Here is a 27,131-nt window from a genome sequence, read left to right on the forward strand (position 1 = left end):
CTTTATAAAAAATTATATTATTAAACAAAAAATAAAAAATGGATTAAAGAAATACACAAAACGAGAATTTTCAAATAGTTAGTTTGATACTAATATAAATATTTTTTTTCAATTTCTTAATGATATTTTTCATATTTATATTTTATTCAAAAATAAAAACATTATTGGTTTCTTAAAACCGTGTTATAATATCGACTGAGACAAAAAAAAAAATATATTAAAATCGAGATGTATCAAGTTGCATTATACACGTGTCCTTCTAGCATTACCTAATATATTTATTTATGGAAATATATGATTAATAAATCTCTTTTTATGAGAATACGTTACTCAAAAATCATAAAATTGATTTTATCAAATCGTTTAGTTTGCTAAATAAATTAAAAATTGAGTCATTAATGAACCAATAAATGACAAAAAATACTTATGCATTAAGCTATTGTCGTGCAATAAAAAAAATGGTTGTAGTGATTTTTTTTTTATTAATCTGGATATTTAACCCGTTATGTGAGCCGACTAATATAAAACGACCACCTGCTTTGTAGGTAGTCTGAAGTCACCGTATTTGAATCTTCGTGACCACAAAGAGATTTTTATTTCTTATTGGATTTGAACGTATGACCTCCAGACACTTTTGACCTTTAGAGTCCAAGCTCAAACCAATCAATCACCACCCTTGTGGTTCTATAGTGAATATTTTTATTTATTGTTAAAGAAAATCAAAACAAAAATTACAGAAAAAAAAACTATACAACTCTTTTACATTTAGTAACATATTTAGTCATGGGTTTCATTGTAGCACCCTCCATTCAAGATCATACTTCTATTTGGATTTCAACAAAATGAATTCGTCAAATTATCATGTCTATGTGTATGTGTCTGTGATGTTTGTCTTTTCTATATGATTTAAAGCTTATTGGACAAAAAAAAAGGTCGGCCTTGGCCCGTGTTCGGTTGAAACATGCAAATAATCACCTCTAATTCGTATTAGACGTCCTAAAGTTTTCCAAAAGATGCTACACGCCTTGAATAAGTTAAGAATGATTTATACAATATGCAATAATAAATAAAACATCAATTTCAACCAAATCATCTTATGAATGAAATTTAGCATTCAATTTGGAATTTATAGGCAATGATTTTGACAACGATCCACATAATTCACAACCCATTTTGATTTGAAATAACATGCAACCCGAGACTCAAGTTACGAACTAAATCAACGGTAGATACAAGAATCGTACCTTAAAATCATTGTTAATAGCAGTAGATTAAATTTCCACCCTTATTTTATTTTTTCATCATTCCTTCCCACAAGTACAACCCGCTTATCATATAGAAAAAAAAAAAATACATTTGGCGGGTTGGAACTTTATATGGTAGTTTTTGAAATTTACTCAAAACGAAAGGGTGGTATATGTAATTTGGCTTAAAGTCATAAATATTTTTAATTGTAGGTGGATTCTAAAAAATACCCTTTTAATATCTGGTCAAATCAAAGACCCTTTCCATGGTTCCAATATTCCATGCCTTAATTTCATCTCCTTGACCAACGTAAAAGAAACGTCAAAATTTAATGACATTTGGTCTTCTTGGACTTTAATCTCCGAATTTTGACCAACAAAAGATCCATTTTCATGTTTTTCTCTATTTAGTTCATCGGTATCGTAGCCTCCTTTCAAGTTTTTGGGTGATGGCTTCAGTTTAATTACAAGGTTAGCAGCATTGGCGGAGTGTTGATGTATGTTAGGGTTTCCTTTCATCCTTTGGTAGCCGATCTATGTCTCTTTCTTTTCATGGATGAGACTTAATCATTTAATTTCAGCTTTTGGTCTCAATTCTACTTTCACTTCCGTGGTGGTGGGTCGATTATGCACCACACAGTTGTGTTGATGCTCAGTGGGGTCGATGGGATCCAGAACCTTTTCGACAGTGAGGATCCAACAATAAATGGAAATTACTTTTGTTTTGGTTTTTATTTAGAGAACCATAGTCTATTTATAGTCAATTTTCAATGGTAAAGAAAATAGCATTAAAAAACTAAGAAAAAAGTCATACGGACAGTTAAGTATCCGAAAACTTTTTATGGAAAACAATAAAATTTTGCATTTGTTGAAATCAAATGAATTAATAATTCTAATTTACAAAATGCATGGAAATCGGTTATTGTGGTAAAAATTAATAAGTGAATATCATAAAAAAAAAAACTCAACAAAATTTCATATTTTTAGTGAATAAGTATAAGAACAGTTTTTAATGAATAAATCTGTGCACTTATTGACGTAAAAACGACTACAAATCAGATAATGTGGTAAAAATCATTATTACGTTGCTTCTAAAGCTAAAAAAGAAAAGAAAAAAAAAATGGCATGGAGACAGTCGGTTCCCTCTTATGACTCATTTGATCCCCAACAACCACTCTCACTCTCAGCATACAATGGCTACGATAACCTCTCCTATCAGCCCTTTTATGTCCCAATGTAGCTCCCCCTCTGTACCTTTCATATTTTTATCTCTCCCACAAGTCACAACTCTCTCGGCTCCCTTTTTTAGTATTTTTTTTTAACTTTGATTGCTTATCTGTGATTTTTGAAGTTCAACAGAGAAACATTAATTGTTTGTACAATGTTTGGTATTTTCAATCTCAAATATTAAAATTTGGTGCATTCTGGGTGATTGCAGTTGATCGACTTGGCTGGATCATTGATATGTAAGTATTTATTATTTTAAAATATATGATGATTTAATCGTTTAAAACATATAACTTTGATTTTTTTTTTTTTTTGGATTTTTTTAAAGATTTTACCATAATAAACAGATTTATATTTCAGAATAATTAATTTATTCAATTTAAATAAGTGTAAAGATTCAATCGCGGTAACATGTAAAAGCTCTAGTGGTTTTTTTTTTTTTTTTTTGGGGTACTTTTCTTTTTTTATCAAAAATTATATGTGAAATAATAAATTAATATTCTAATCGAAACTTAAAGAATAGTGAATAATGACGTCATCATACCTCATGATGTTGTTAATCATTCCAATTTGTCCCCTCCACGATTTTTGTACTGTTGGCGAAGACGACGGAATTAGGTTATAATCATGTCGCTCGAGTAAACATGTGGAAGTCCTATAAAAGATAATATTAAATAAATTACATATAATTCGAATATTTAATAAATTATTCCAAGTTTTGAATTCTATTTTAATCTTAAACACAAAATATATCTTATTTAGTTAACGAGTTAAGCTCCGTAAATTCAATATTCAACTTGACTGGTCTAAAATCTAAATTAAATTTATCAAGTCAAAACAAACTATATGACCATACAATTTTTTGAACCGAATATGTTAGATGTGACGAATAATGCACATGAAAAAAGACAAAATTCATGCATCTTCGACGTTTAAAAATCCATTTTTTTAATGGATGGACTTCTGGATGGTATAAAAAATCGATTAGAGTTATAATAATCTAATTTTAAAAAGTATATTTAAAATTAGTAATCTGATTGCTCAATTAATTTATGGTATTTATTGAACAGTTTCATAATTCAAACGTTATAAAAGGTATAATGAATAATTTGTTATATCGATATATTCAAAACATCTTTCTTTTTTCGAGTCAATTCAAGACTTGATATTGTAAATTAATCGATTACCTTTGAATATTTACATTCCACATATTCTTATTTGATAATTATTGTGTTTATGAAATAAATAGATTGTCTCAAACTGAGAGTATTATATTTTAGTTTATACTTTGAAAATGAAGTTTTAATTTTTTTCATATTAAGTGAATTTTTTATGTAATTAAGGGGTTGTTTAGTAGTTGTTGAATGATTTGGTGCAAAATGATTAAGTGATTATAATAATTAAGAGGCTATCATGATACAATGCAAAATGAAATATACTTGTTTAGGGTGCTGAATGGTTAAAAGAGATCCATGATACAAAATATTGAGAGGTGTTTAGAACTATTAAGAGACATGTTTTTTTTTGTCAAACAAGATTCACCTCTTAACGATTCAGAGACTGTTTTTTAATTAAACTATTAAGAGGTAAACAAACAACCCCTAAGAAAATAATTAAATCAATAAATATGATTTTGTAATCAAAATAAACGCATTATAACGGGTTGTTTGGCAGATCATACATAATGATTAAGTAGTCTGAATGATTAAAAAGTTTGTATGTAATTTAGGATTGTTTGATTGTCTCTTAATAATTCCATTAAGATTAAACCTCTGAATCTTTAAAGAGGTGAATGTTATTTGGAAAAAGAAAAAACTCAACCTCTTAACGGTTTTAAAAGGTTTTCTACGATTTTGCATCTTGGCCTTCCCTCTTCCCTATGGGTGTTCAAAAAAACCGTTGGACCGCTCAAACCGGCCGAACCAAGTCAAACCGGACCGTTTTGGCGGTTTGAGCCGTCTGGCGGTCCGGTCTGATTTGAAAAATAGCAAAACCGGACGGTTCGATCTACGGTCTAGAACCTTTTTTGGGCGGTTTGGACCAAACCGACCGCCAAATACATACATACATACATACATATTTATTTATTTATTTATTTATCGGTTTTAATATTAACAAGCCCAACTTTTTTAACTTATGGGCTATGACCCAAAAATATCCCTGAGGTTAACCTCTAACATAATCAAAATCGGCGTCTAAAACCATTAAACATATCGACACATTTGATATTGACGATCTCCAAATTTTGAAATCTCTCAAGAACTCTATCAATCTATCGATCTTTCTAAACCATAGTTTGTTTCAGCACACATCATCAAGACATCAACAAAGTGATTCAACCAACTTATACTTGACTTCTATTTTGTTTGGTTAAGAACTCAAGACTCAAGAATTGATCTATTGAAGGTTGTGAAGTCATGGATTTGTTACTCAATACTCACAGTGGAGTTGTGACTTTGTTAATTTGTTTGTTTTCTAACATGTATTATATATTTATTTGTTTATACTTTGAATTGCTTTGACTTTTACTCAAGAACTGCTTAATTATTACATTTATTTGTTTAGATATTTTGTTTTGTTAAAATGAATATTTAATCTAAAATTTTAAATTACATATGTTTTTTAAGTTTAATATTTAAAGTCCATTAAAGGCCAAAACTGTCCAAACCGGTTTAGACCAGTCCCTTTTTCGTGGTCTGATTTAACTGGTCTGGGCACTTGATGTCAAACCGTTCGGTTTGAAAATTTTATAAACCGCCGTTATAGTTTGGTTTGTGGTCAAAGGGGTTAAACCGACCAAACCGGACCGCAAACAACCCTACTCTTCCCTCACGCCGGTCTCCTTGAAGGTCTCCATGAATAGCCACTCTCCACAAATCCAATCCCTTACAGATTTGATTTCTCTTCAAGTACTCTTGGGTTTTTCTATTCAATCTCTCTCTCTCACTCAAAACCCTAATCCAATCTTGTTTAAAAGCTGAGAAGCGACTGACAGATGACAACCTCCATACAACTCTTCAATGGATGTTGGGCCAACTGTACCCATGGAAGCTAGGTTTTTATCTTTCTCTTGAATGCCATTTAAGATCAATCCAACATTACCTTCAATTCCTCCTGCTTTATAAATCACCATCCCCTTTGTCTCTGATTGATGATTCTTCTCTACATACATACAGCTGTATCTATTCTATAAGCTTTGTTCAAATTATCTTCGTTTTGAGCGAAATAGAGCGATTGGTCAACAAATGAAAGCAAATACTGAAATACCCGCTTAGATCTCTAACTTCTGTTTTCTGCTAATTTACTACTTGTTGGTGTTCATGTTGTGCGTATTTTTGGAGTTGAATTGAATAAGTCGATTTTGGAATTTTGGCTTTCTAGTAGGGTAATAATTCCACAACTCGTGATTGGGTCTTTTTATTGCTAATTAATCAGTGCACCAAAAGTGATTTAAGAATCGGGTTGAGTGGTTTGTTGTGGATGATCAAAGAGGAATCATTGAAAAAAACCAACCTGTTGTTTCAAGCAATAATGATCAAAAAGGCAGTGAGAACTCTAGTACTTCAACAATGGTGGTTGATGAGGTTGTTATACAGAAAAATGTGATCACGGTGAGATCAAATTCAAGCAAACAAACACACGAGTCCATTTCCTATGATGAAAACAAGAGAGCAGACCACAAGGGTGGTGGCTGATTAGTTTGAGCTTGGCTTCAAAGGTCAAAAGTGTCGGGAGGTCCCAGGTTCAAATCCAAGGATGAACAAAAATCCCCTTGTGGCCACGGAGGTTCAAATACGGTAACTCCAGGCTACCTGTGTGATGGCTTGCATAATGGGTTGAATATCCAAGTTAATAAAAAAATAAAAAAAAAAGCAAAGGGGGTATTAGATGGTAATTTAGTGGGAAAGAGGAGTTGAATGATAAGAGGGTTTCATCATGTGCAATTGATGTGAAATTGGATGATGATGGAAATGATAGTGATGATGATAGAGAGATAGTTATGCCATTTGAGTTCTGATAAATCACCTAAAAGAGGGGTTAAAAGCGTTGGATGGCAAGATGAAGGAATCGAGTTTGGTTTCAGCTTGGATGCGGTTGTCGTTGGGTATCGGACCATTTGAACTAGAAAGGTTTCAGGGAGTGTTTATGCATTGCTATTGGTAATATATATATTTGTAAAGTAATTCTTTTATTCAGATATTATAAACAACTATATTTCATTCAAAACTAAATCATGCATTCGGTTAAAATGGTAATATGTTGTTATTGAGACTTTTCATTTAGAATGGTTTCCAAACAACCATATTTCATGTTGCACCATATCATACATCCTCTTAATTATTCTGATAAATGAACCATTTTGCATCAAATTATTCAGAAACTGTTAAACAACCCTTTAGTACATAATGAAAATGATTATTTGGTATATATTATGAATTGACAACAAATTGTTATTTTGTAATGTTGAGTTATTTTGTTGGATAAATCAAATTGGATTTTTGGAAAATATTGTTTCTAGAAATAGAAATCTAGACCAATATACTTTTTTTTATTATGTAATTCATATCATATTGGAAGTTTTAAAACAATTGTTAATATAATTTGAATAATATTAACTGAACGTTAATAAATAATAATCCAACCATAGTTAATATCTTAAACCCGTCCAATGTATATTTTTAATTCAAATGGTTTGGATTTTAGAACACGGAGAATTGAAGTGAGAAGCGTAAGAAGATATTTCCACCTTTGAATGTATGCATCAGATCAATTCACGTATCAAGCTGTGATTTGTGGGTTTGAGATTAAAGGTGATCAAGGGTTCAGATCCCTTTTTTCGCTTCTCACCTTAACTTTTCTTTTCACCCGATCTTTCGTCTTTAGAGCACCCTATCAATTTGGTTATGCTATGGTTTACTGGGTTGGGCTTACAAGTCCAGACTAATGGGCCCAAATTAAGTGGACATGGTATGTCGAAGTTAGCCCATCAGAATAATATAATTTCCTATATTTTCTTCTATTTTTTCTTAATTATTCGAATTCTCATTTTAATTGTCACAATTTATTTATCATCATATAAACATGAAGACTTATTATCTCATCTTTATTTTATTTATTTCTTTAAAATAGAAGCGAACAAAATAAAATTAAAAATTTTAATTGATATTTTTATATAAAATCTATATTGATATGCTTTAATGTAGACGTTCTCGTAAAGTTCATGATGTCTTCGATCTAGAAACTAAATGGCAGCGGGACAAAAAAATGTGGTCAGTGCTGGAAGCTCATGACTCAAGATTCAAAACCAAAATCCTTGTGTCAGTGGTTCAAATCCACTGGGGTTTTGAATAAAACGACTTTTTTATTTTGCATTTTCTTCATATTGAAAAAGTATGAAAAAAGGAAGGTGTGAGTTTTTTTTTATCATCCGATACTTCAACTAGAGGAGCGACCTGTTGGTTCACCAAACCCCAACTCAGCTTGGTTCGTGTAAGCTCAATGCTTAGGGCAGAATTATGGCTTTTCCGGTTTTCAATTCCCCTCCGACGAGGTTTGACCTTCGCGTGGTGGGATTCCTACCATCCGGGGCGAAAGGATGAGTCCAGCTTCACAACCCTTCGCGGGTTGGTAAGAAGTCGGTCCAATTAGACCTAAACTACGTAATTGGTTAACTTTCATGATCAGCTAAACTGCCAAATAAAGACCGAGCCTTAGTTTTCTCCTCCTAGTTTTCCGAGTTACTGAGGATTTTTCTTCTTGTTATCTTTAGAGTCCCATGGTCATGGCTTTAATAGAGGTGCATACAAGCTAAATCAGACATCCATAGTTATAAAAAAAACATTGATCAACAGTTAGCTTGTCAAACTCGATGTAGTCACAGTAACGCTTAGCCAAGGGTGATAGCCACACACCATACTCTATGGGGGCATTTGGTTTGATGGAACGGTTTTGCAAGATTTAGGTTTAGAGGAAGGATTTGGAATTGAAGGAGGATTTGAAATATTTGATTTGTAAGAATTAGAATGAACTTGAATTTCATTATTCATGAATAAGTATAAACACATGTTATAAACAATTATAAAAAATTATCGAGTACCATTTTTATTAATTGATTATTATAAAATAAATGTTTTAAACATATCATATATAAATCTTACAAAATCCCATGAGCTCCAACCGCTTCCATGGGATTTCAAAATCCGTTTGTGGGATTTCAATGAATAAAAGTTCAAATCCATGAAATCTTTCAAACCAAACATGGAATTGAATTGGAATTCGATTCCAAATCCATTCCGATCCTGGGAACTAATACTACATATCCTATCGATTGGGTAAAAGTGGCATGCTTCCTACCTCGTGTTAAGACACAAAATGTCATAAAACTGTTATGGCTCATCAAATAGAACTATCCCATGTAAGCTAAGCTATGTCAAGTAGTGAAATAAAATTTGATGTGTTGGCATAGAAAAACACAAAAATATAGATAAGTTTAGCCAACAGTTGAAGTTTATATTCTCTTAAAGGAATAGGAATCAGGGGGAAAACAGGTGAAGCACTTGCGACAGATGCCAAAAAAGACGAATGAAACAAGTAAAAACAGCCAATTGACTTGAAAAACAAACCATCAAATACTTAGGAGCCTCTAACCAAATGCTTACCGAGTAAGCGTCACTTACCTTACCTAGCGAGCATAGGAGTAAGCGCAAGAGACACTTACAAACAAGCCAATTTGATGGCCGAGAATGTTATCCGATACGATCATTGAGAAGAATTTATAGAGAACTCTTCAGTAAATGTAACAGACACTATAATGCTAATAAAAACAACAAAGCAGATAGATATATAGATAGATCCCAGTCTTTAACAAGGTGAAAAATAATGTGCGATATGTCCAAGAAAGAGTGCAGTTTATTTGAACATAATAAACATGCTAGACTCACTTGATAACAAGCATATTCAAGTATCATCATATCATGGTTTTGATTAGGAAATAAATTCAAATTAGAGTCTCATTATTATTATTTCTTCATCTAAACACAAACACAAGGTACACAGTAGTAGTAGTTGTTGTATCAAACCAATAACATTTGCTTACTGCGTCCGCATCCTGCTGTTCTCTGCAGCCCTCACTTGCATGAAATACGGATGACCCTATTACCACCAAAAACATCCCCAATTAATTCAATTCTATCATCGCATCGCAATTACAACATTTAAACAAAAACTAATCTATTTCGGGTATAAAAGAAGTATCAGATTGAAGGGCCAAACCACCAAAAATATAAAGTTTCTTAAAACGGGTTTTGGGAATGCTAATGTCTGACCTTTCTTCTGTTCAACCAGTTTACCAGAATTGGTTATAGGTTGGGCAGAACAGGATAGGGTTTTTAAACTTTAATATATACATATATATAGAGGGAGGATCAAACGAGAATGCTAACTATTTATGAGAACACGAAAGTGGCCAAATCACGTGCAAATCACATGTGAATTCACATTAACGGTTAAAAACATGTGTGGGTGACCCTATGGCCACGTCTTCAGGTCGCGGGGCAAGGTCGGTCGAATCACGTGATTTTGTATGTGATATTAGTGTAAAATCACATGTGATTCAACTGTTTTTTCTCTTAAATAGGTACCATTCTCATTTGAACCTGACTCTATATGTGTGTGTGTGTGTATATATATTGGCAATCATAGGAACTAGCCAAAGTAGATGCATATATATTACCATTGCTTCTTTTGCTGTGAGCCTATCTTGATGGTCATAGCGAAGAAGTTTATCCAGAAAGTCAATGGCCTGATCAAGTGACAAAAAAGAGTTTTAGCAACAACTCCAGCAATTCAACCTTTTACATGATCTCAATTTCACATTCAATTACCTCTGGAGATACTAAATGCTGATTATCTGCATTCATAAATTTGGACCATGGTTTCCTGCTATGCCTGCACATGGGAAAAAACATCACAATATGATTTATTGCAGAGAAACAATAACTTATATCCCCTCTGTCCCTAAACACTAAGGGGACGTTTGGTTTGATGGATAGGTTTTGATGGATTTGGATGTCGTGAAAGGATTTGAAATCTTTGGTGTGTTTGTTTTGTAGGATTTGGATGGAATTGAATTCCATTATTTATATAAAAATTTATAAATAATTATAAAAATAATTAAATTACCTTCTTATTAATTATTTATCACAAAACAAATGTTCTAAACCATTATTACATAGAAATCCTACGAAATCACCGTGAAATACCAACCCTATGGGATTTCAAAATCCTATGTTTGTGGGATTTCAAATCCATGAAATCCTTCAAACCAAACATGGGATAGGAATGGAATTCAATTCCAAATCCAATCCAACTCAATCCAATCCCCCAAACCAAACTGGACATAAGAATTTCCTTTTCAGATGATTCAAATACATGCAACATTTTTCCTTTTTGGCAAAGCTTCAATCTAAGATTATCTCTTCACACATCGGTGACCATACAAATTCTAGCATCAAAGATTTTGGTCTAAAGATTACTTTATTTTGTATTATCAAAGGTATTTTAGCTATCTGACTAATAGCTGAACACTTCTTTAGGCCATATGTACATTCCACCGCTTCATTTGTTTTGGGATGGAGGGAGTATTAGATATCAATTACAAATGGGAATTATACAATTTATCAACGATTTCAGTTTTGACCATAATTCATTTGAATACAAGCTTTACCTTCCAACAAGAGCTTCAAGCTGAGGTTCAAGCTCTAGCTGATATTTGTTCAAATATGCATTTAATTCATCAGTCCCAAGCACCTGAAGTCACAACTTTAGATAATCAAACAAACTTGGCATGAAAAGAAATCAAGGAGAAGCAAAACCTTAATAGAAGCAAGGGAGTTCGAAAAAAGGATTGGTGAAGAAAAGGGATACCAATTGCAATATATGATTACCATAGTAACTTCATATCCCAAAGATTCAGCAAAGAAATTTGATGCAAGAAAGGCACAAACAAGCAACATGTTCAAAATTTCAGCACCATGAACAATGGTGGATTAGTTGAGAACCATAGCCTTAGAAAAGTGAAACACAAAGATGTTGCTCTGCAAATTGGAATCTCCTAATAGAGGTTGACACTACCCATACAAGGAATGCACTCCAAAAGATATCTATAGTATCCAGCTCAATGCCTTTTATGCCATTTCACAGTTCTGTTTAATATATGGTGCAATTCTAGCACAAAATTGGTGATCTGTTAAGGTTAAAGAAATGAATATGTACATGTTAACAAAAAAAAGTTGCAAGCCAACTAGAACTATAATGAACCTGAGTTTCTACAAAGGAAAATTCCACTTAAGAGGGCAGTGCACCATCTACTCTATTATTAAAAAGGGAACTTGGACCTCAAAGGTAAGCAGGACATTTTTTAAATTTTGATAAGCCCCAGCCCATCTAACTCACAAGCTACGGAACACAAAGTAACCAACAAAAAGAGAGTTACGATAAATTTTTTTATCTTTTCTTCTTATCTGGTGCAGGTTGGGACACTGGGGACCCGAGTTAATATCTTAACTACCATCATTTATTTCACTGAAGCCAAGAAAATGCATTACCCTGGCAATTTTGACAAGCTGATCCTGGTTGTCATGGCCATAAAAGAAAGGTTCCTTGCGAAATATCTGCATCAAGCATTAGCACAATAGAAGAGGTCATATTGATGGCTGAATATCGGCATGTCAGATAAAGAAAAAGCACAAGCCACAGCAATCAAGTCAGCAATATCATAAATACATACACTAAAAATATTGGGTGTTGAAACACTCACCATTCCAGCAAACATGCAACCAAGACTCCACATGTCCAAAGAATAATCATAGTCTTGCAGATCAACTAGAAGTTCAGGCCCTTTAAAGTATCTATGTAATGGGAAAGAAACATCATACGTCCAGAATATAGACAGGTTAAACATGAACTGTAAGAATAAGAGATCAATTTGGGAAATACTTACCGAAAAAATCAAAAACATTGGAACATCTAGTTATGAGTAAAAAGGGGGATGGTGTTGCACCATTCCATAAAGTACAGTTGTACAGATTAATCTGAAGAATCCTGTTCGGTGCAACTATGGCCTTACTTATGATTTGGTCTTTAGATGGGTGATTTTTTATTACGTATATGTGTAAGAGAATATTTTACTGGATAAGAAAAGAAACATATCAAATTTCTGATTGCTGGAACAACATTAATACCTTGAAGCTACACGAACATTATACTCTTTCCCAGGATGGTAAAATTCTGCAAGTCCCCAATCTATCAATCGGAGTTTTCTCAACTCATGGTCTATCATGACATTATGAGGCTTGACATCCCTGTGCATGATTCCTTGAGAGTGACAATAATCCAATGCCTGCAAGCATAGAAGACTAGTACTAACTTTAGGATTTCTCCAAATTCTGGAGATATATCAATACATGTGGAAATTTGGTTCTTGTATACAAATTAGAAACATAGCTGAAAGAATACAAAATCTCAACCCTGAAACTTCAAAGCCCAGTTCAAATTGGCTCCCTATAGAAGAGTTGACGTCACAATCTCCAAAAAATAAAGCAATGTAAATAAAACTTTTTGCAGCTTTTGTTGTAGCTGGAACTATGCAGTATGGTTCAGCGACTACTCCCATGGCCCAATCTAAAGCAATTTTACCCTTGATCAAATACATGCAAAATGACTATTTAACCAATCTTCATAGAAAGCAAGATTTGATTTAGGAACATAAACTTTATGTTGCATGTTGAAATAAGACTTCTTATGGCCAACAAAATTTTGTAATACAGAATTTTCTTTTAGAACAAAGTGGATATTGAAAGACCACAAAGATAATTTTTTGCTTTACCATAACATAGACGCATACATCTGATTAATTAAATAAAAGCAAAATAACAGCCATTGGATGCTATGTATGTTCATCTCTTCGTAGACTACATAAAACTAATGCCAAAAGATAAAATACCCCAGCAGAAAAACCAACAGACAAAATAATAAATCAACTAAAGATGACAAATACTGATGAGGTTCAATTACTGGTTTGGCGCATTGTTAATTTCTTAAATCAGTACTGCCTATGCAATTGTAATGTTGTGTGATTTTCACTTGCATACGCAGTTCAACACATATAAATTAAAAGGGGACCACATAATACCTAATATGATTTATGAAGTTAATTCAGCACACCCAATCTGCAATAAACACCACAAGGACGGATAAAATGAAAAAGTTAGGGCTGCACCAGAAATTGAGGAGAAAGCAACAGCCCCTTAGATGATTTGCTTTTCTTATCTGTATTGCAGACATTTGGGCACAGCTATGACAGGATGAAACTTGTACCAAGCAGAGGATAAGAGAGGTACAGTAGGTCAAGAGGAACATGTGGAACATAAAAAAAGCCATTTGGAAAACTATAATATGTCAAATAAGAGATTTGCATAAGATAAAAGATGGACACTAGATGTTATTTATGTTCCATTCCAAGACCTAGTAGGAATTCGCCTCATTTTAACAAGCTTGATCATTGCTGTATATCTTGCTCTAAGAGCTACTTTAGTGTCCTCTATATAAATGTATGCAAAGTTATATCCATTGTTGGATGAAAATATCATTGAACTATGGGCTTGTTTAATAGATTCAAAATGATTAGCAAATTACCATTCTACCCTTTTAATTGACAATTTGCTAAATTTACCTATTTATAAGTTAATAACAGTATTGGTTCTTATTTATAAGTTCGTTGTCTAATTAAACATTATAATTTAAATCAAAAAATATAAACCCATGTTCAAATGTAACCCTAATCATACAAGATTAGCAAGAACGAGCAGCAGTGACAGAGAATGGCACGAGTGGTGGCAACAGTGGGCAGCAAAGTGCAAAGAGAAGAGGTATGAGGATAATCTTGGGAAACTTTAACCAATGAATGGTATTGTGAACCCCCTAAGAAATGAGCAATTAAGGGGCTTCCTGTTCGAATAAGGGGACAATTTGCAATTACCAAACAAACTCCTCCATCTGACAGAATCAGAGGAGACATCTGATCATGCCATAAAGTGGCTATGAAACAGCCCTACATGTTTTTGCTCTTTTGGTGGTATTTTTGATGTTCAAGCAAGTTCCTTTAAATTAAAAACCTAAATATCTACTTCCAATAAGGTTAAGCTCCCAAATAACCATAGGTAAATATATATCACCAGAAAATGCTAAAACATGCATAATGTACTCCAAAATTCAAAGAAACTATTTACCTTGAGAAGCTCATATATGTAATAACGTATATCATAGTCTGTCAACGTTGGATACAAAACCTTGAAGTCTGTACTGTTAACATACTCAAATATCAAGCTTGGAGTTTTTGAGTGCTGATCCCTGACTATATCCAGGAGTTTTATGACATTTGGACCTCCACAGAGATTCTGAAGAATTTTTATCTCCCTTTTTATCTACATAAAAACCATTCAAAGAAAATTGAATATATTAACAAACAGTAATCTACTGATTTTCCGAAAACACAGTGACTTCTAAACGTTAGAGAATATTTCTCTCTATGTACTGGATCTTTGTATGTGTGTTTATGTAGCACGTAAGCTTGCGCCCTGCCACTGAGAAAGATCTTTTTTCCCTTCCTTCTTGCTTCTGGACTTATCATCTTCCATATGAACAACTAAGAGGTTTACACATGACAGGATAGTTTATGTGGCGGCAAAACGTTCATAGCAACGTTGCTTAAAAAGTTTAAAGATGTATCGACCTTCTTTGCCACAAGCTTTAAGTAAATTTAACAGTCCAGTAGCCATCATAAATTTCATCCTGTAGTGTTACTCATACGAATAAGCAAAAAATCTTACTTTCTTTTTCTTCACAGGCTTCAGAATCTTAATTACACACTTCTCATTGCTGTTCACATTTATCCCTTCAAAAACTTCACTATATTTTCCCCTTCCAACTTTCCGAACAACCTCATAGTCATCCTGATCACTGAAAAGCCACATAAAACTAAGCTACATGGCATACAAAAACAAAATGCAATATGACACAGTGAAACTGTAAAGTAACAAGAAGTTCAGAACCCTTAAAAAATTATCAATAATACCAAATGGAAGTATCTTTCCTCTAATATTTAATTTAGAGATGATGATGACGCTTAAATGATTCTTTCTGCAGCTTGTGGGTACAAATGAATGCCCATGCTGGCCGTGTTTCAGCATGAAAAAATGAGTTTTCTACATGTCCATGTTTCAAACAATTGTTTTTATCAGTGAAAACAGAAGAAACTGCATTGAAGCTTTTATGGATAAAAAAAAATTATTTCGTCACATTTTTTAAATATATAATATTTATGTGTGGCAAATACTCACACACACTCCTCACCTTTGGTGAGGCTAGAGCCCTTGACCTCCAGAGAGGTTAGGCTTTACCAGTAGCCTGGATATCGCTGGACCAATGACCCTTTGCTATTTTTATCATAGTTATTATAGCTCAAACTCCAAATCCGCAGTTTTTCATATGTGGATTCTGAAAAAGCTCCCTGAGAACCACAAAGAATCATCATGGCTGCTTGATGTAGGCCACATGAAATGTTACACAATTATTTCATTAGTTACACAAAGTTCAGCCACACTTTAAGACCACAATGGATCATTTGGATAAATGGTCCAAGAGGAATGAGGAACTGTAATCCTTCTCTCCAGGATGATGAAGAGTATAAGATGAAAAACATATCTTTAGGATATCATTCCTGATTGGAAGAGACAACAGGTTATTGTGAAAGAAGAGGACAGGATGAGCTGAGGCCCATGGAGCTGCAATCCCCTACCATTGGGGAAGACATGATCCATGTAAGCATCTTTGGAATTGTATGAGATTCATCAACATATAACGCATTGGCTGCATGCCTTTACAAGAAGAGCTAGCTACTGCTACAGCTCATTACATGGTGATGGCACTAATTCTCTGATGACCTGAATGCCAAATGTTCTGTGGTAGGTAAGAAGTTAGATTAGATTGGCATACAATTTCAAGCGCTTAGGTGATAATAACTCGACAGTGCAGGAGGCAATATTTCCCTATCTGTTAACGAAATAGACCACAATGTGTGTTGAAGCATGCCAAGCCTATGCCAGTGGCAGTGATCAACCGTAACAAATTAACCTCTTTACCATAAATGTGCCCAAACATGCAAGAAATCTCAAAATTTAAGATTAGAGGGAATTGAGGAAGAAGCACATAGACACATACTGGTCATGATGAACCCCTTCTGATATAACAGATTGATAATAGAAACACCTAAAACTTCCAAGATACTAGCACCATTGTGATATCGGTTATGTTTCGGGGTCCACTAGGCCTATGTTAGTGCACTGACCAACGGTAACAAACTTTATGCAATCTTATGTGAACTAACTTCATGTGGAGGATGCATAAAGAAAAATCACTATTAAAACAAGATCTCATTCCAGGTTGCATGTTAAGAGTCCAATGGATGTAATGATTTAGACCCATCACCTTTTGGCTTCTCGAAGTTAACTATCTAATTATAGAAGTAGAAAACATTGAGGTATAATTAAAAGAGGAGCAGGGTCGACACTTGGCCAGTCCTTGAGCAATCAGAAATAGAAATCATTTTTCAAACTCTACAAATGTACTACTTTGGAACATAACTATTCTTCCATCGTGTTTCTGAGAGCAATATACCAAAAATGGTACCTAAAGAATTAGGAAGCACGTGTATCCCAAATACGGATCCTAAATTAACAGATATATCACATAATTAATTAATCTAATTGAAAAACCTAAATTCTCATTAACCCAGGTAACTTTGGACACCATATAGACTTCAACAAAATGCAATCCTATACTCTGCAGAGAAACTTAGAAGTTTGTTGCTGTGTGCTTAGGGCAACATCCCCATCCTTTTGGTTAAAAAATTTACATATGGAGAATTGGAGATGAGTACAGGAATTTCTAACCCTATTATTGATGAACTCTCAGATGACTCACATGGTTCAGAGTTCCTCTCCAAATTAAAACCCTACCTGTATTCAACATCAAGCGGGAATGGCCATCACAAGGAACTCCAAAAACTAGATTCTAAGGATGTTTTGGGTGCTTGAGTTCATTGTGATGTATTTTGGTATCAGATGTTCTCCAACACCATTCAGAATTTTTGATGTGCCAGATTTTCTCATTATTTAAGCAAAACCATGATCGCTATTGATGATATTCTTGTGTATCCCCTGAGGCCCTGACACTATCCATTCACCTGATTTACTGATGTTATGTTCTTAACAAGTATATATGTCCTCAATTGGTATGTAAGACCAAATGGTCCTCAAAAACCACATTCTTTTACATGCAACATCATTTTCCACACTCTGGCCTTAATCTAAGACAGCAAGGAATTTCAACGTGGTGCAGATATTACAGTTTTTCTTTTGGGCGTTTTCTACCCAGCTACAAATGATTGTAAACATAACAAAATGGTCCCAATCTTCTCCCTATTATCCAAAGTCTAGATCTAAAGCTCTTTATTAAGTAACATTACAGCTCCTGATTATCAATCCTCCAGCCCTGTTCATGAAGAGGATGGAAGTATACCACGTTCACCTTTCACATATCGATTCCCTATCCATCCTCAACATATAACATGTAAACTTGTATAGAAAAAGGTAGCGAATGTTAGTTATAAGAAATTATTCGATGGGTGATGTTGAGACAATGCAAAAACGAAATTTTACAAATCTCAATCCAAGTCACAATTTCAGAATCAAATTAACTAGGTCACTACATATATAATAAAAAATACCATGCCTAATTCAAATCATAAATCACAAGTTATCAAACTAAAAATCTAGGGTTTAGTTAGATTACCCCCACTGAACAGTAAGCGCTTCGTAATCCCAGTATTCCCTGGGGCGAACAACGTTGACATCCGCGTAGACTCGAGATTTAGACATGTTGCTTATAGGTCTCGAGCCGTTGATGAGGCCGTGATCAACGATCTGTTGGACGGAGAAGTCGTGGAGCGGATTGGGGAAAAAGGAAGGACAGGGTTGATGGAAGCGGGCAGCAGCGGCGGCGGCGACCACCGGAGAGGAAAAGAGGAGAAAGGGTATGGAGAAGCCGAAAAGGAAGGAGTGAGTTAAGAAGAAAAGAAGGCGTGGTGAGTCATTGTACATGTGCTGCCACCGCCAAATCGCACCACTCAATCCAGTGCGCTAACAAGAAGCCCATTTCATCATCAACGATAACAAGTGCTCTGTGAACCGGTGACCACACAAGCCAGTTTTTAGGTTTTCTATACATTTTTTAGGAAATCCAACATTTGAAAACCCGATCCAACCCGATCCGAACCGATGAATGAAAATGATACCAACCCGATAGGTTAAATTCATTAAACGATTTTGTTATTAGGAAAAGAAACGATAACTCTTTCTTTTTAAAACGTAACTTTCAATAAAACCTTATTATAAATTATCGATGGAGTTGTCTGACCTAACGAAATGGTTCATTGGGCCAATTAGACCATGGCTTATTGGTTTTTGTTAGGTTTTTTTTATTTAATTTGAATTAATCGTTGGTTACTTTTTTATAGTTTTTTTTCTTTTTTCTGATCGATCTATCACAAGTAATCAAGTTACCATGCTTACCATGTCATTGGCCAATAATGATTTGTTATATGATTGATTTAGTGATTTGTCTACTCGATAATAGTTTAGAGTCGACGAAGGGTTTGGTTAAATTGAACACTGAATAAATCAATTAAATCTTCATATTTTATTTATATCAGATCGATGTCAATCCTGGAATTTTGCTTAAAACCAACGACCATATTATGTTTTTCCCTTAATCTTTGTCCCATTAAAATCAAGACCAGAAATTGATGCCATAATGGTTAAAAAAAACCATACTTTTTGTTAGTATTCAAATAAATGTTACAATTTTAGTAAGCATTAGATTTAATTATACATTATATTTGACTAATTATGTTCCAATGATAACATTGGGTTGAGTTCCATAAAAATTAAAGTTATGGTGAAAAATGTAATAAGTGATATCCATCATTAGATCGATTATAATTGAAAAGAACGTTAGATCAAGTGTAATGAGATACACCAGATCAATTTATGGTTGGTTTGAGATTGAAATTGATCAATGGTCCAGATTTCTTCTTACACTTCTTAACTTGATTTCTATTATCACACAATCCTTCATTCGATAACATAACACATTCATATTTAACCTCGAGTTTTTCGTAATTTTTTTTATCTTTATAAATACCGTAAAAATCATTTAATTACATGGACAAATAATTGACACAAAAACAGAGTGGAAGAAAATACTCCACAAAACAAAAATATTTGTTTTTTTTCCCTCCAAGTATAAGAATGTGTGAGATTTAACCAATTAATAAGGCTTTTATCAAAGTTGGGGGCCCTTTTATTTTGGTATTGGGGTCCCAATAGCAAACATTTGGTAAAAAAAAACAATTTTTAGTCAATTATGAAGCATCTTGTTGGGGGCCTTTGACCCCTACGAGCCTAATGCGCATCCGTCCCTGATACATCATACCAGCGTTGTTCATGCATGGTACATCCTGTTAGATCTAGGTTGTCTGACTCTGTTTAAAAAGTGGGCTTGGACGACCATTTAAAAAATATGATGGGTTTGGGATCATCCAAATTAATGAGTGGGTTCCGACGATGGAAAAAAATTCCAGACATGTCCGTCTAGCCTGTTATATAATCATAATCAATTAATTTTTTTATATAACTAATGTTTTAGTAAAAGAATCTAAAAGTGGTTTTGAGTTGGACTCCCTCTATTGAGCACCAACCACCTCTTAAACATGTGTGTGTATATATATATATATGTGTGTGTGTGTGTGTGTGTGTACTCTATGTGATGTCACATAGTACGTCTTGAATCTCAATCTTGAAATATTAGATGGTTAACTATTTTATCGAAGTTGATAATTTTTTGAGAAGAAAAGTGTATACTTCATAATGTATGAAAATACTATTTTCTTACGCTATGTACATTAATATATTTCACGTTTTTTAGTTAGAAAAAACAAGTATTCTAGATAAATTTACACAATCATTTTATATAAGTTTTTTAAACGTATATTTTTAGGCCCGTTAGCCAGTTATTAAACTCGAGCCGTTTATAGGACGGGTAAAAGAAATTTGACAAACGGGCAAATATAAGCGTGTTTTTGCTATTGGAAACGATTACCTCTTGTCATACCATATTGGTTTTGTCTATTAGTTAATTTTTTATAATTTTAGTTGTTTCTTAGAGCATTTATAATAGATTCTTTAAAATGGAAACTTAAAACATAAAATCTCCAAAAAAATATATATATATTCATATCCAACAGCTTCCTTATTTTGGAGATTATAACATAAAATATATTATTAAAATATTCAATATTTTTAATTAAATATTGTTTATCTTTCCTATACATTTAATTTCAAGGATTCTCATTGGTATGAAAAACAAAAAAATAATTTCTCTTTTATAGGTAATCATTTTTTGAGAGTTCTTCAAATTTGGAAATTTTCATTCTGTCTCTCCTACTTTTTTTAATTTTAAATAAGGTTTTGGAAAATCTGTTATTTATACTATATTATAAAACATTTGATAAAAACTCTTAAAAACCATTGTTTATACATGAAGTACTGTATATTGATGCATATTACTTAAAATTTAAGATTACAAGTAAATTATGCACATGTACAATTTATTAAAGCTCCATGTTTGAATTCGTATAACTAACTGCGAATAAACATAATCAAATAGAGGATAAACATCTCACTTTAGAATATAAAAAATTTAAAATATAATTAGAATAATTAATTATTATCTTTATAAGAAAATTCTATTATTAAACAAACATAAATTAGTTCGATATTAAACCTAAATTAAATTATGATAAAAAAAATTGAGTTAGAAAATTACATAAAAAATAAGAATTTTAAATAGTTAATTTGATATCAATATCGTTATATTTTTGTCAAAATTTTATGATATCTTCAAATAATTCAGAAATAAAAACATAATCGCCTTTTCAAAATCATAAAAGACCATACTATAACATCGACTAAGATAAACAATAAAATAAAATATTAAAATCAAGATACATCTCGCTGCATTGCATGAGTACCCTTCTAGTAATAAAAAATCCTCAAAATCTCAATTTTAAATAGATGCTCTTAATCATTAATTAATATTTAATTTTTATTAATATTGCTTACATGTTAAGATTCAAAGGCCGAAAAACAAGGTCATCAACAATGATTGAATACGAATTATGTGTCGTTTTCTCCATTCAAGTGTTATGTTTCTTTGTTTTTCGCTATCTAAAATTCTTCACCTCTAAACAATGATCTTTTCCCCAATTTTGGAGTATTGACTATTATACCCTTCAACTTCTTTTTTTACTATTGAATAGAGATGGAAATTTTATTTGATGGATCAGGTGCCCGACACTAATGGCTAGGATTCCCTGATTTGACGAGTGAAGGGGCGAAAACAGAGATTTATTTTTATATCCGAGGCAGGGTTGGGGCGGGGTCGGGGATGGCATTACTCGCCTCTAATCCGACCCCGATTAAAAATTTATTTTAATTAATATATGTATATAAAGTGTGTCTGTGTATATATGTATGTATGTACATATGTATACATTTATTATTAAATGACAAAATATATTTTAATCTTTAATATTGGTATATTGATGACTTATAATAATTTTAATTTAAAAAAAAATCGTTTTTTACTAACAGGGTATCCAATGGGTTCCCTGAACCCGCCGGGTATTCCTTCCCCCCAAATCCGTCGGGAATTAGTGGGGACGGGGACGAGGGACTTAAACGGGGTCCAAATGGGGGACAAGAGATGCATTCCCACCCAATATCCGGCCTGATTCCATCCCTACTATTAACTTTGAACATTGTAACTCCAACTTTTATAATGTTGGTACAAGATCAAAACCAATATTATCAACCATAATAAAATCGTACCAATTAAATCAATATCTAATAATATTGGTCGATGCACAGTATAATATTTTCTGTACTAATATAAAAAACATTATATCATAACATATTCATTATTGATAGATTGATAATATAAAAAAAAAAAACTGTTAATCACCACAAACCAATCATTCGTAGTTATAAATATCCAGACAAATCTTTATCAATTGCAATTATTTCTAATTCATTATTACCTTTCATTTATATCATGTACATAAATAATAGACCCAGCAAAAAATTATTGGATAATATGAATATTTATTTTTTATTAAATAATAATGCTCATCTTTAATATCTGGTAGATTACTCTAGTCAGTACTCAATAATCACATTATAAAATCTTCAAAAATCCCATTTTTACCCTTCCACACCAACAATTTTTCTACTTGGAAAAGTTAAAAATCCGGACTTATTTATTCTCTAAACCTTTTTAATGGAAAAACCATTAGACTTTATCATTTTGAATGATTAAGTCTTAAAACTATTTTTTAGAATGAAAAACCATTAAACTTTCTTATTTTAAATGATGAAGTTTGTGAACATTTATTTTAAATAAAACCATCGCATTTTTTTAAATTGTTCCCTATATCTTTTTAACTAAAAAAAAGTTACATGTAACCGACTAAGAAAAGTTCAATGATTTTTCTTCCAGGATTTTAATTATTAAAAATGAGAAAATTAAATGTTTTTGTTTTCATTCAAAATAATAGTTCATGACTTAATCATTCAAAATAAAAACATTTCATAGTTTTTCATTCAAGAAGAGTTTAATACAAACACTTGTATAAAAATTTACAAGAAATGAAAAATAAAAGAAAATTAATAATTAATTTTTACTTTTATGTATTAATTTTGTATATTTTATGGATTTATTAATAGAAAATAAAATGGTTAAGAAACAACAACAAAAAAATGTATACAAAAATCCAGGTTCTTGTTCAAGCTAATAAGAACCTCAGAACCTCAGTCCAACAGTGGAGGCTTTAATAAAAAAAAACCCATACAGAACTTCATTGTGGATGCTCTAAACCATTCAAAATGAGAAAATTGACGAGGTGTTTTTGGACTTTTCACTTTCTACTTCTACAATTCAATATAAATTATGTTGTCCAACAAGAACAGCAAATGGTACATATCTAAATGCAAGTAACAACCATTCCATAGAGATATATGTACATCACCAATCTTTTCTTCTTAAAGAAGGAAACCAAGAACCAACCCAAGACCAAGACCACGACCACGACCACCGGTGCGGTCATATGGCTTTCGGTTGAGTTTGTTCGAAGTCGAAAAGCTCAAACATGAGCCGTCGAACATCCGGTTTGCCGTAGATGGTGTATGAAAGTCCATGAATGGCTTGTTGGACAGCGGTAGTGGCTGGGTTCCTGAGCCTGCGGTTGTGCTCATAAGAATCTTGAACTTCTTCACTGTAAATAATGAACCGGTGGAGGTGCTTTTCCCTCAGATACTTGCCACAAAACTTGTTCAAAAGAAGGCGCCGGTGTTTCTCCTGCAACCATCTTCCCGGAGCATCTATATGCTTTATCAGCAGCCTCTCCGCCATTACAAGATCCTGCAAAACGTTTTCCTCCATCTTTATCATCTAACATTTCCAACGGTCCACAACCAACAAACGAGTTTATTTAACCATCAAGGTGCATTTGGTACAATGGATAGGACATAATAGGGATTATTGTTCCACCCCCACCTCCTTGAACAAGGTGAAACATACCTATATTTTACCAATATAACCTCAAAATAAAACCTAATCCTCTTCTAAAACATCAAATATACGACCCTTTTTACATTTTATTCATTTTTTAAATTTTATTTATCGTATTTTATGCTTTTTAGATTTTCACTTTACTGTTATCAAAATATTATCTTTATATCTTGTCTACATTTTGATTAATTTATGTAATTTATTAAATATTAATAATAAAAAATAATATAGAAAAGGTATAAAATAAAAATTGGAAACTACATAAACTTTTTAATTTTGATGTCATTTAATCTAATTGACAGAAAACTTTCTAATGTTGTAATTTGTTAAAAAAAATATTTATTTAATTATAATTTAAAAAATTATATAAGTAATCAAAATAAGGTTAATTGGTCATTTTATCTGTTTTGTCATGTTCATTTCTGTCTTAGGAAACAATTAGCAACTGTTATGTCCTCTTCTATCTTGTCTGAATACCAAATGCACCCACGGCATCCATTTTAGAACAAATATTTTATCTTAAAGCTTAAAGTTACTTACTTGGATCTTTTGGCCAACATATTCTAGTCGTTCAAAGCAAAACCGGGGATGCTCAAACTTGTGCTTTGATGGATGCAAGAAAGCAAGCTGCATCTCAAATAAGTATCCCGAATTACGTATATTAAGAAACATCTAATGCAAAGAAACAAGTACGTAATGATAATTTCACCTGTAATCCGAGGCCAAGCTCAATGTTTCTGGCATTAGTAATTTCCGGGATTCTATCATTAACTTGTAAAGGATATCCTAATGTATTCATAACTTGAGGTCTAGAGTCATAATCCCATATATTTCCCCGGAACCGATGCATCCCTGGTGGTACACAAGCACGGAAAAGCCTTGGGTGAGCAAAAAGAGCATCTTCAGGAGGCTGTAAAACGTAAATACAGATTAATATAAGTTGACAACTCCAATTCGAATTCACGAAAACAAGACTTACGGCTCCCTCCGTTAAGAAAGAAGATATGGTCTGACTTTTTAGGTCAAACCAAGCACACTTTCTGAATTCAGATATGTTATGGGTTTGGATTTTATTACACATCCAACACCAACAGTATACAAATTTGCAGTATTTTGTAATAAAGCTTACAGTATCTTGTTATTTTGTAAATTTAAAGAAATCATATACACTTTTGAAGGTGCAACTCAGCTCATTTGACCAAGTCAAAGGGTACATCTTTTTCAATAAAAACAAGAATTCAGAGACAATTCTGAGAAGAAGGCATGCTTTGACTTTTGAAGCCAAACCAGGTACTTTACAAATTCAGATATGATGCAGGGTTGTATTTTATTATAAGGCCAACACCAACATCAATTTGTAGCATTTGTTATATGGTAAACTGCTCTTAGATTGTAATTGTTATTTTTGATGAAATCATATCCTGATTTGAAGGTCAAAATCAGTCCAATTATCAGTCCATTTGACCAAAAATGTTAAAGCATGTATCTTTTCTTTTAACAAAGGGAGTAAATTATATCAATTAACTGAAGATGGTATAGCTTAATAGAGCTTGCCTTATAAGCAGCAACTTCTTGCCAGCTGAGTTTTTTTCCTTCGAGTTCCGCAGAGACATAGTCAACATCTTCAAGTTGTCTTCTTAACTTCGGCTGGCATTCTTCATCTTCAGGGTCCATTCCGAATACTTCAAAAAGTACACGGTAAACCTCCGGCATCCCAAAACACAGATATATTGCTCCAAACAAAGCCCAGACTACGGACCTGCCAATAAAATTAATCTTTTTCTTAGAAGCAGTTTTAGTACTAGTTTGCTGCATAGTAAGAATGAAAAGCATAATGGGATGTTATAATCTCTTCTCCTCCCAAAAATAAATGGGCAAAATGCAACAAAGTTTACCTTAATTCCTATTTAGTAAACAAAGAATTTTTTTCTCAATCAATGTAACAACGTTTCAAATTTACCTATTTTTCCCATTTTGACTGGTAATCTGTCGATCTTGTAACATTTGATGACGTGAGTATCAAGTTTATAGTCCATTTTGCCGTAACCCCTTCGTAAACGGGTAACCATGTCATTAAATGTTACAAGTTCAACATGTTATCAGTAAAAATCGATCTGGAACAGAAAAAATTGAAACTTTATTACATCAATTGAGAAAAAAAAATTACTTGTTACATAAACAGGAAATAAATCAAACTTTGTTGTGTTTTTTGATGATTTTTTTTTGCCCAAAATAAATGCAACGTTTTACTAAGCATATAGTTTGATGGAAATGTTTGACTGCTCCTTCGAATGTGCTAAAATAAGATATCTGGTGTACCAAAAATCCAATAGGGCTATCGGCATTTTGTAATGATTTGTCAAAATTATGGGTCTTAGGATGTCCGAATAACAGAAAAAGGAAATTATAAAAACTATTTTGGGATTGAAGGAGTATATGGAACTGAAAGATGAGATGGTAATTTTGAGAAAAAAATCAGTGGTGGCAGAAACAAGAACTTCATATTTTCATCCTGATATCTTGGTAAATATATAAATTTGTTATTACTATGAAGTCCTGAAGCACAAGGAGATTTTACTCGCTGGTGTCAATTAGGCAATATTATTTTGAATCGTTAGTTTATACAGAAAAGACAACTCGCATCCGCATGGTGCAGGTCAAGCCACTGAGATGGTCACAGCTAGTCCATTGGTGACTAGACCAGTCAATTCAGATTAGTTTGACAAGGATGTCAAGGGTCATGGCCCATGGGATAATAATTTGATGAAGAACAGAAAATAGAGTAATAAAGGCAGTAGATGAAATGGAGAAGGAATAGGGAATTTGTATTAATGGAGAAATAAGAACCAATGATTC

The 27,131-nt window shown here is 32.8% G+C and overlaps 2 protein-coding genes across 3 annotated transcripts in view; both read right to left on the minus strand.

Annotated features, from left to right (window-relative positions):
- Positions 1 to 9,314: 9,314 nt before the first annotated feature.
- Positions 9,315 to 18,777, minus strand: LOC112522575 (casein kinase II subunit alpha-2). The gene is made up of 10 exons (XM_025131789.1): positions 18,381 to 18,777; positions 15,359 to 15,488; positions 14,759 to 14,953; positions 12,713 to 12,870; positions 12,289 to 12,379; positions 12,077 to 12,142; positions 11,197 to 11,279; positions 10,355 to 10,418; positions 10,204 to 10,272; positions 9,315 to 9,623 (listed from the first exon to the last, which is right to left on the minus strand). The coding sequence occupies exons 1-10, from the start codon at positions 18,686 to 18,688 to the stop codon at positions 9,564 to 9,566; spliced, it is 1,224 nt and encodes a 407-aa protein (XP_024987557.1). The 5' UTR covers positions 18,689 to 18,777; the 3' UTR covers positions 9,315 to 9,563.
- A 4,816-nt stretch (positions 18,778 to 23,593) lies between these two features.
- LOC112513061 (ribonuclease III domain-containing protein RNC1, chloroplastic) overlaps positions 23,594 to 27,131 on the minus strand; it is an 11,430-nt gene continuing 7,892 nt past the window's right edge. Inside the window, exons 2-5 of one of the 2 annotated variants that reach the window (XM_025119187.1) lie at positions 25,830 to 26,034; positions 24,985 to 25,185; positions 24,816 to 24,902; positions 23,594 to 24,125 (exon numbers count right to left, since the gene is read on the minus strand). In XM_025119187.1, the coding sequence (XP_024974955.1) occupies positions 23,808 to 24,125; positions 24,816 to 24,902; positions 24,985 to 25,185; positions 25,830 to 26,034 (811 nt within the window). In that variant the 3' untranslated portion in view covers positions 23,594 to 23,807. Of the gene's footprint in view, positions 24,126 to 24,815; positions 24,903 to 24,984; positions 25,186 to 25,829; positions 26,035 to 27,131 lie in introns of those variants that run through there. The other variant, XM_025119195.1, reaches the window with a different exon arrangement.

This window comes from Cynara cardunculus (assembly GCF_001531365.2).
Source record: "Cynara cardunculus var. scolymus isolate 2C chromosome LG 1, CcrdV1, whole genome shotgun sequence".
Lineage (NCBI taxonomy): Eukaryota > Viridiplantae > Streptophyta > Magnoliopsida > Asterales > Asteraceae > Cynara > Cynara cardunculus.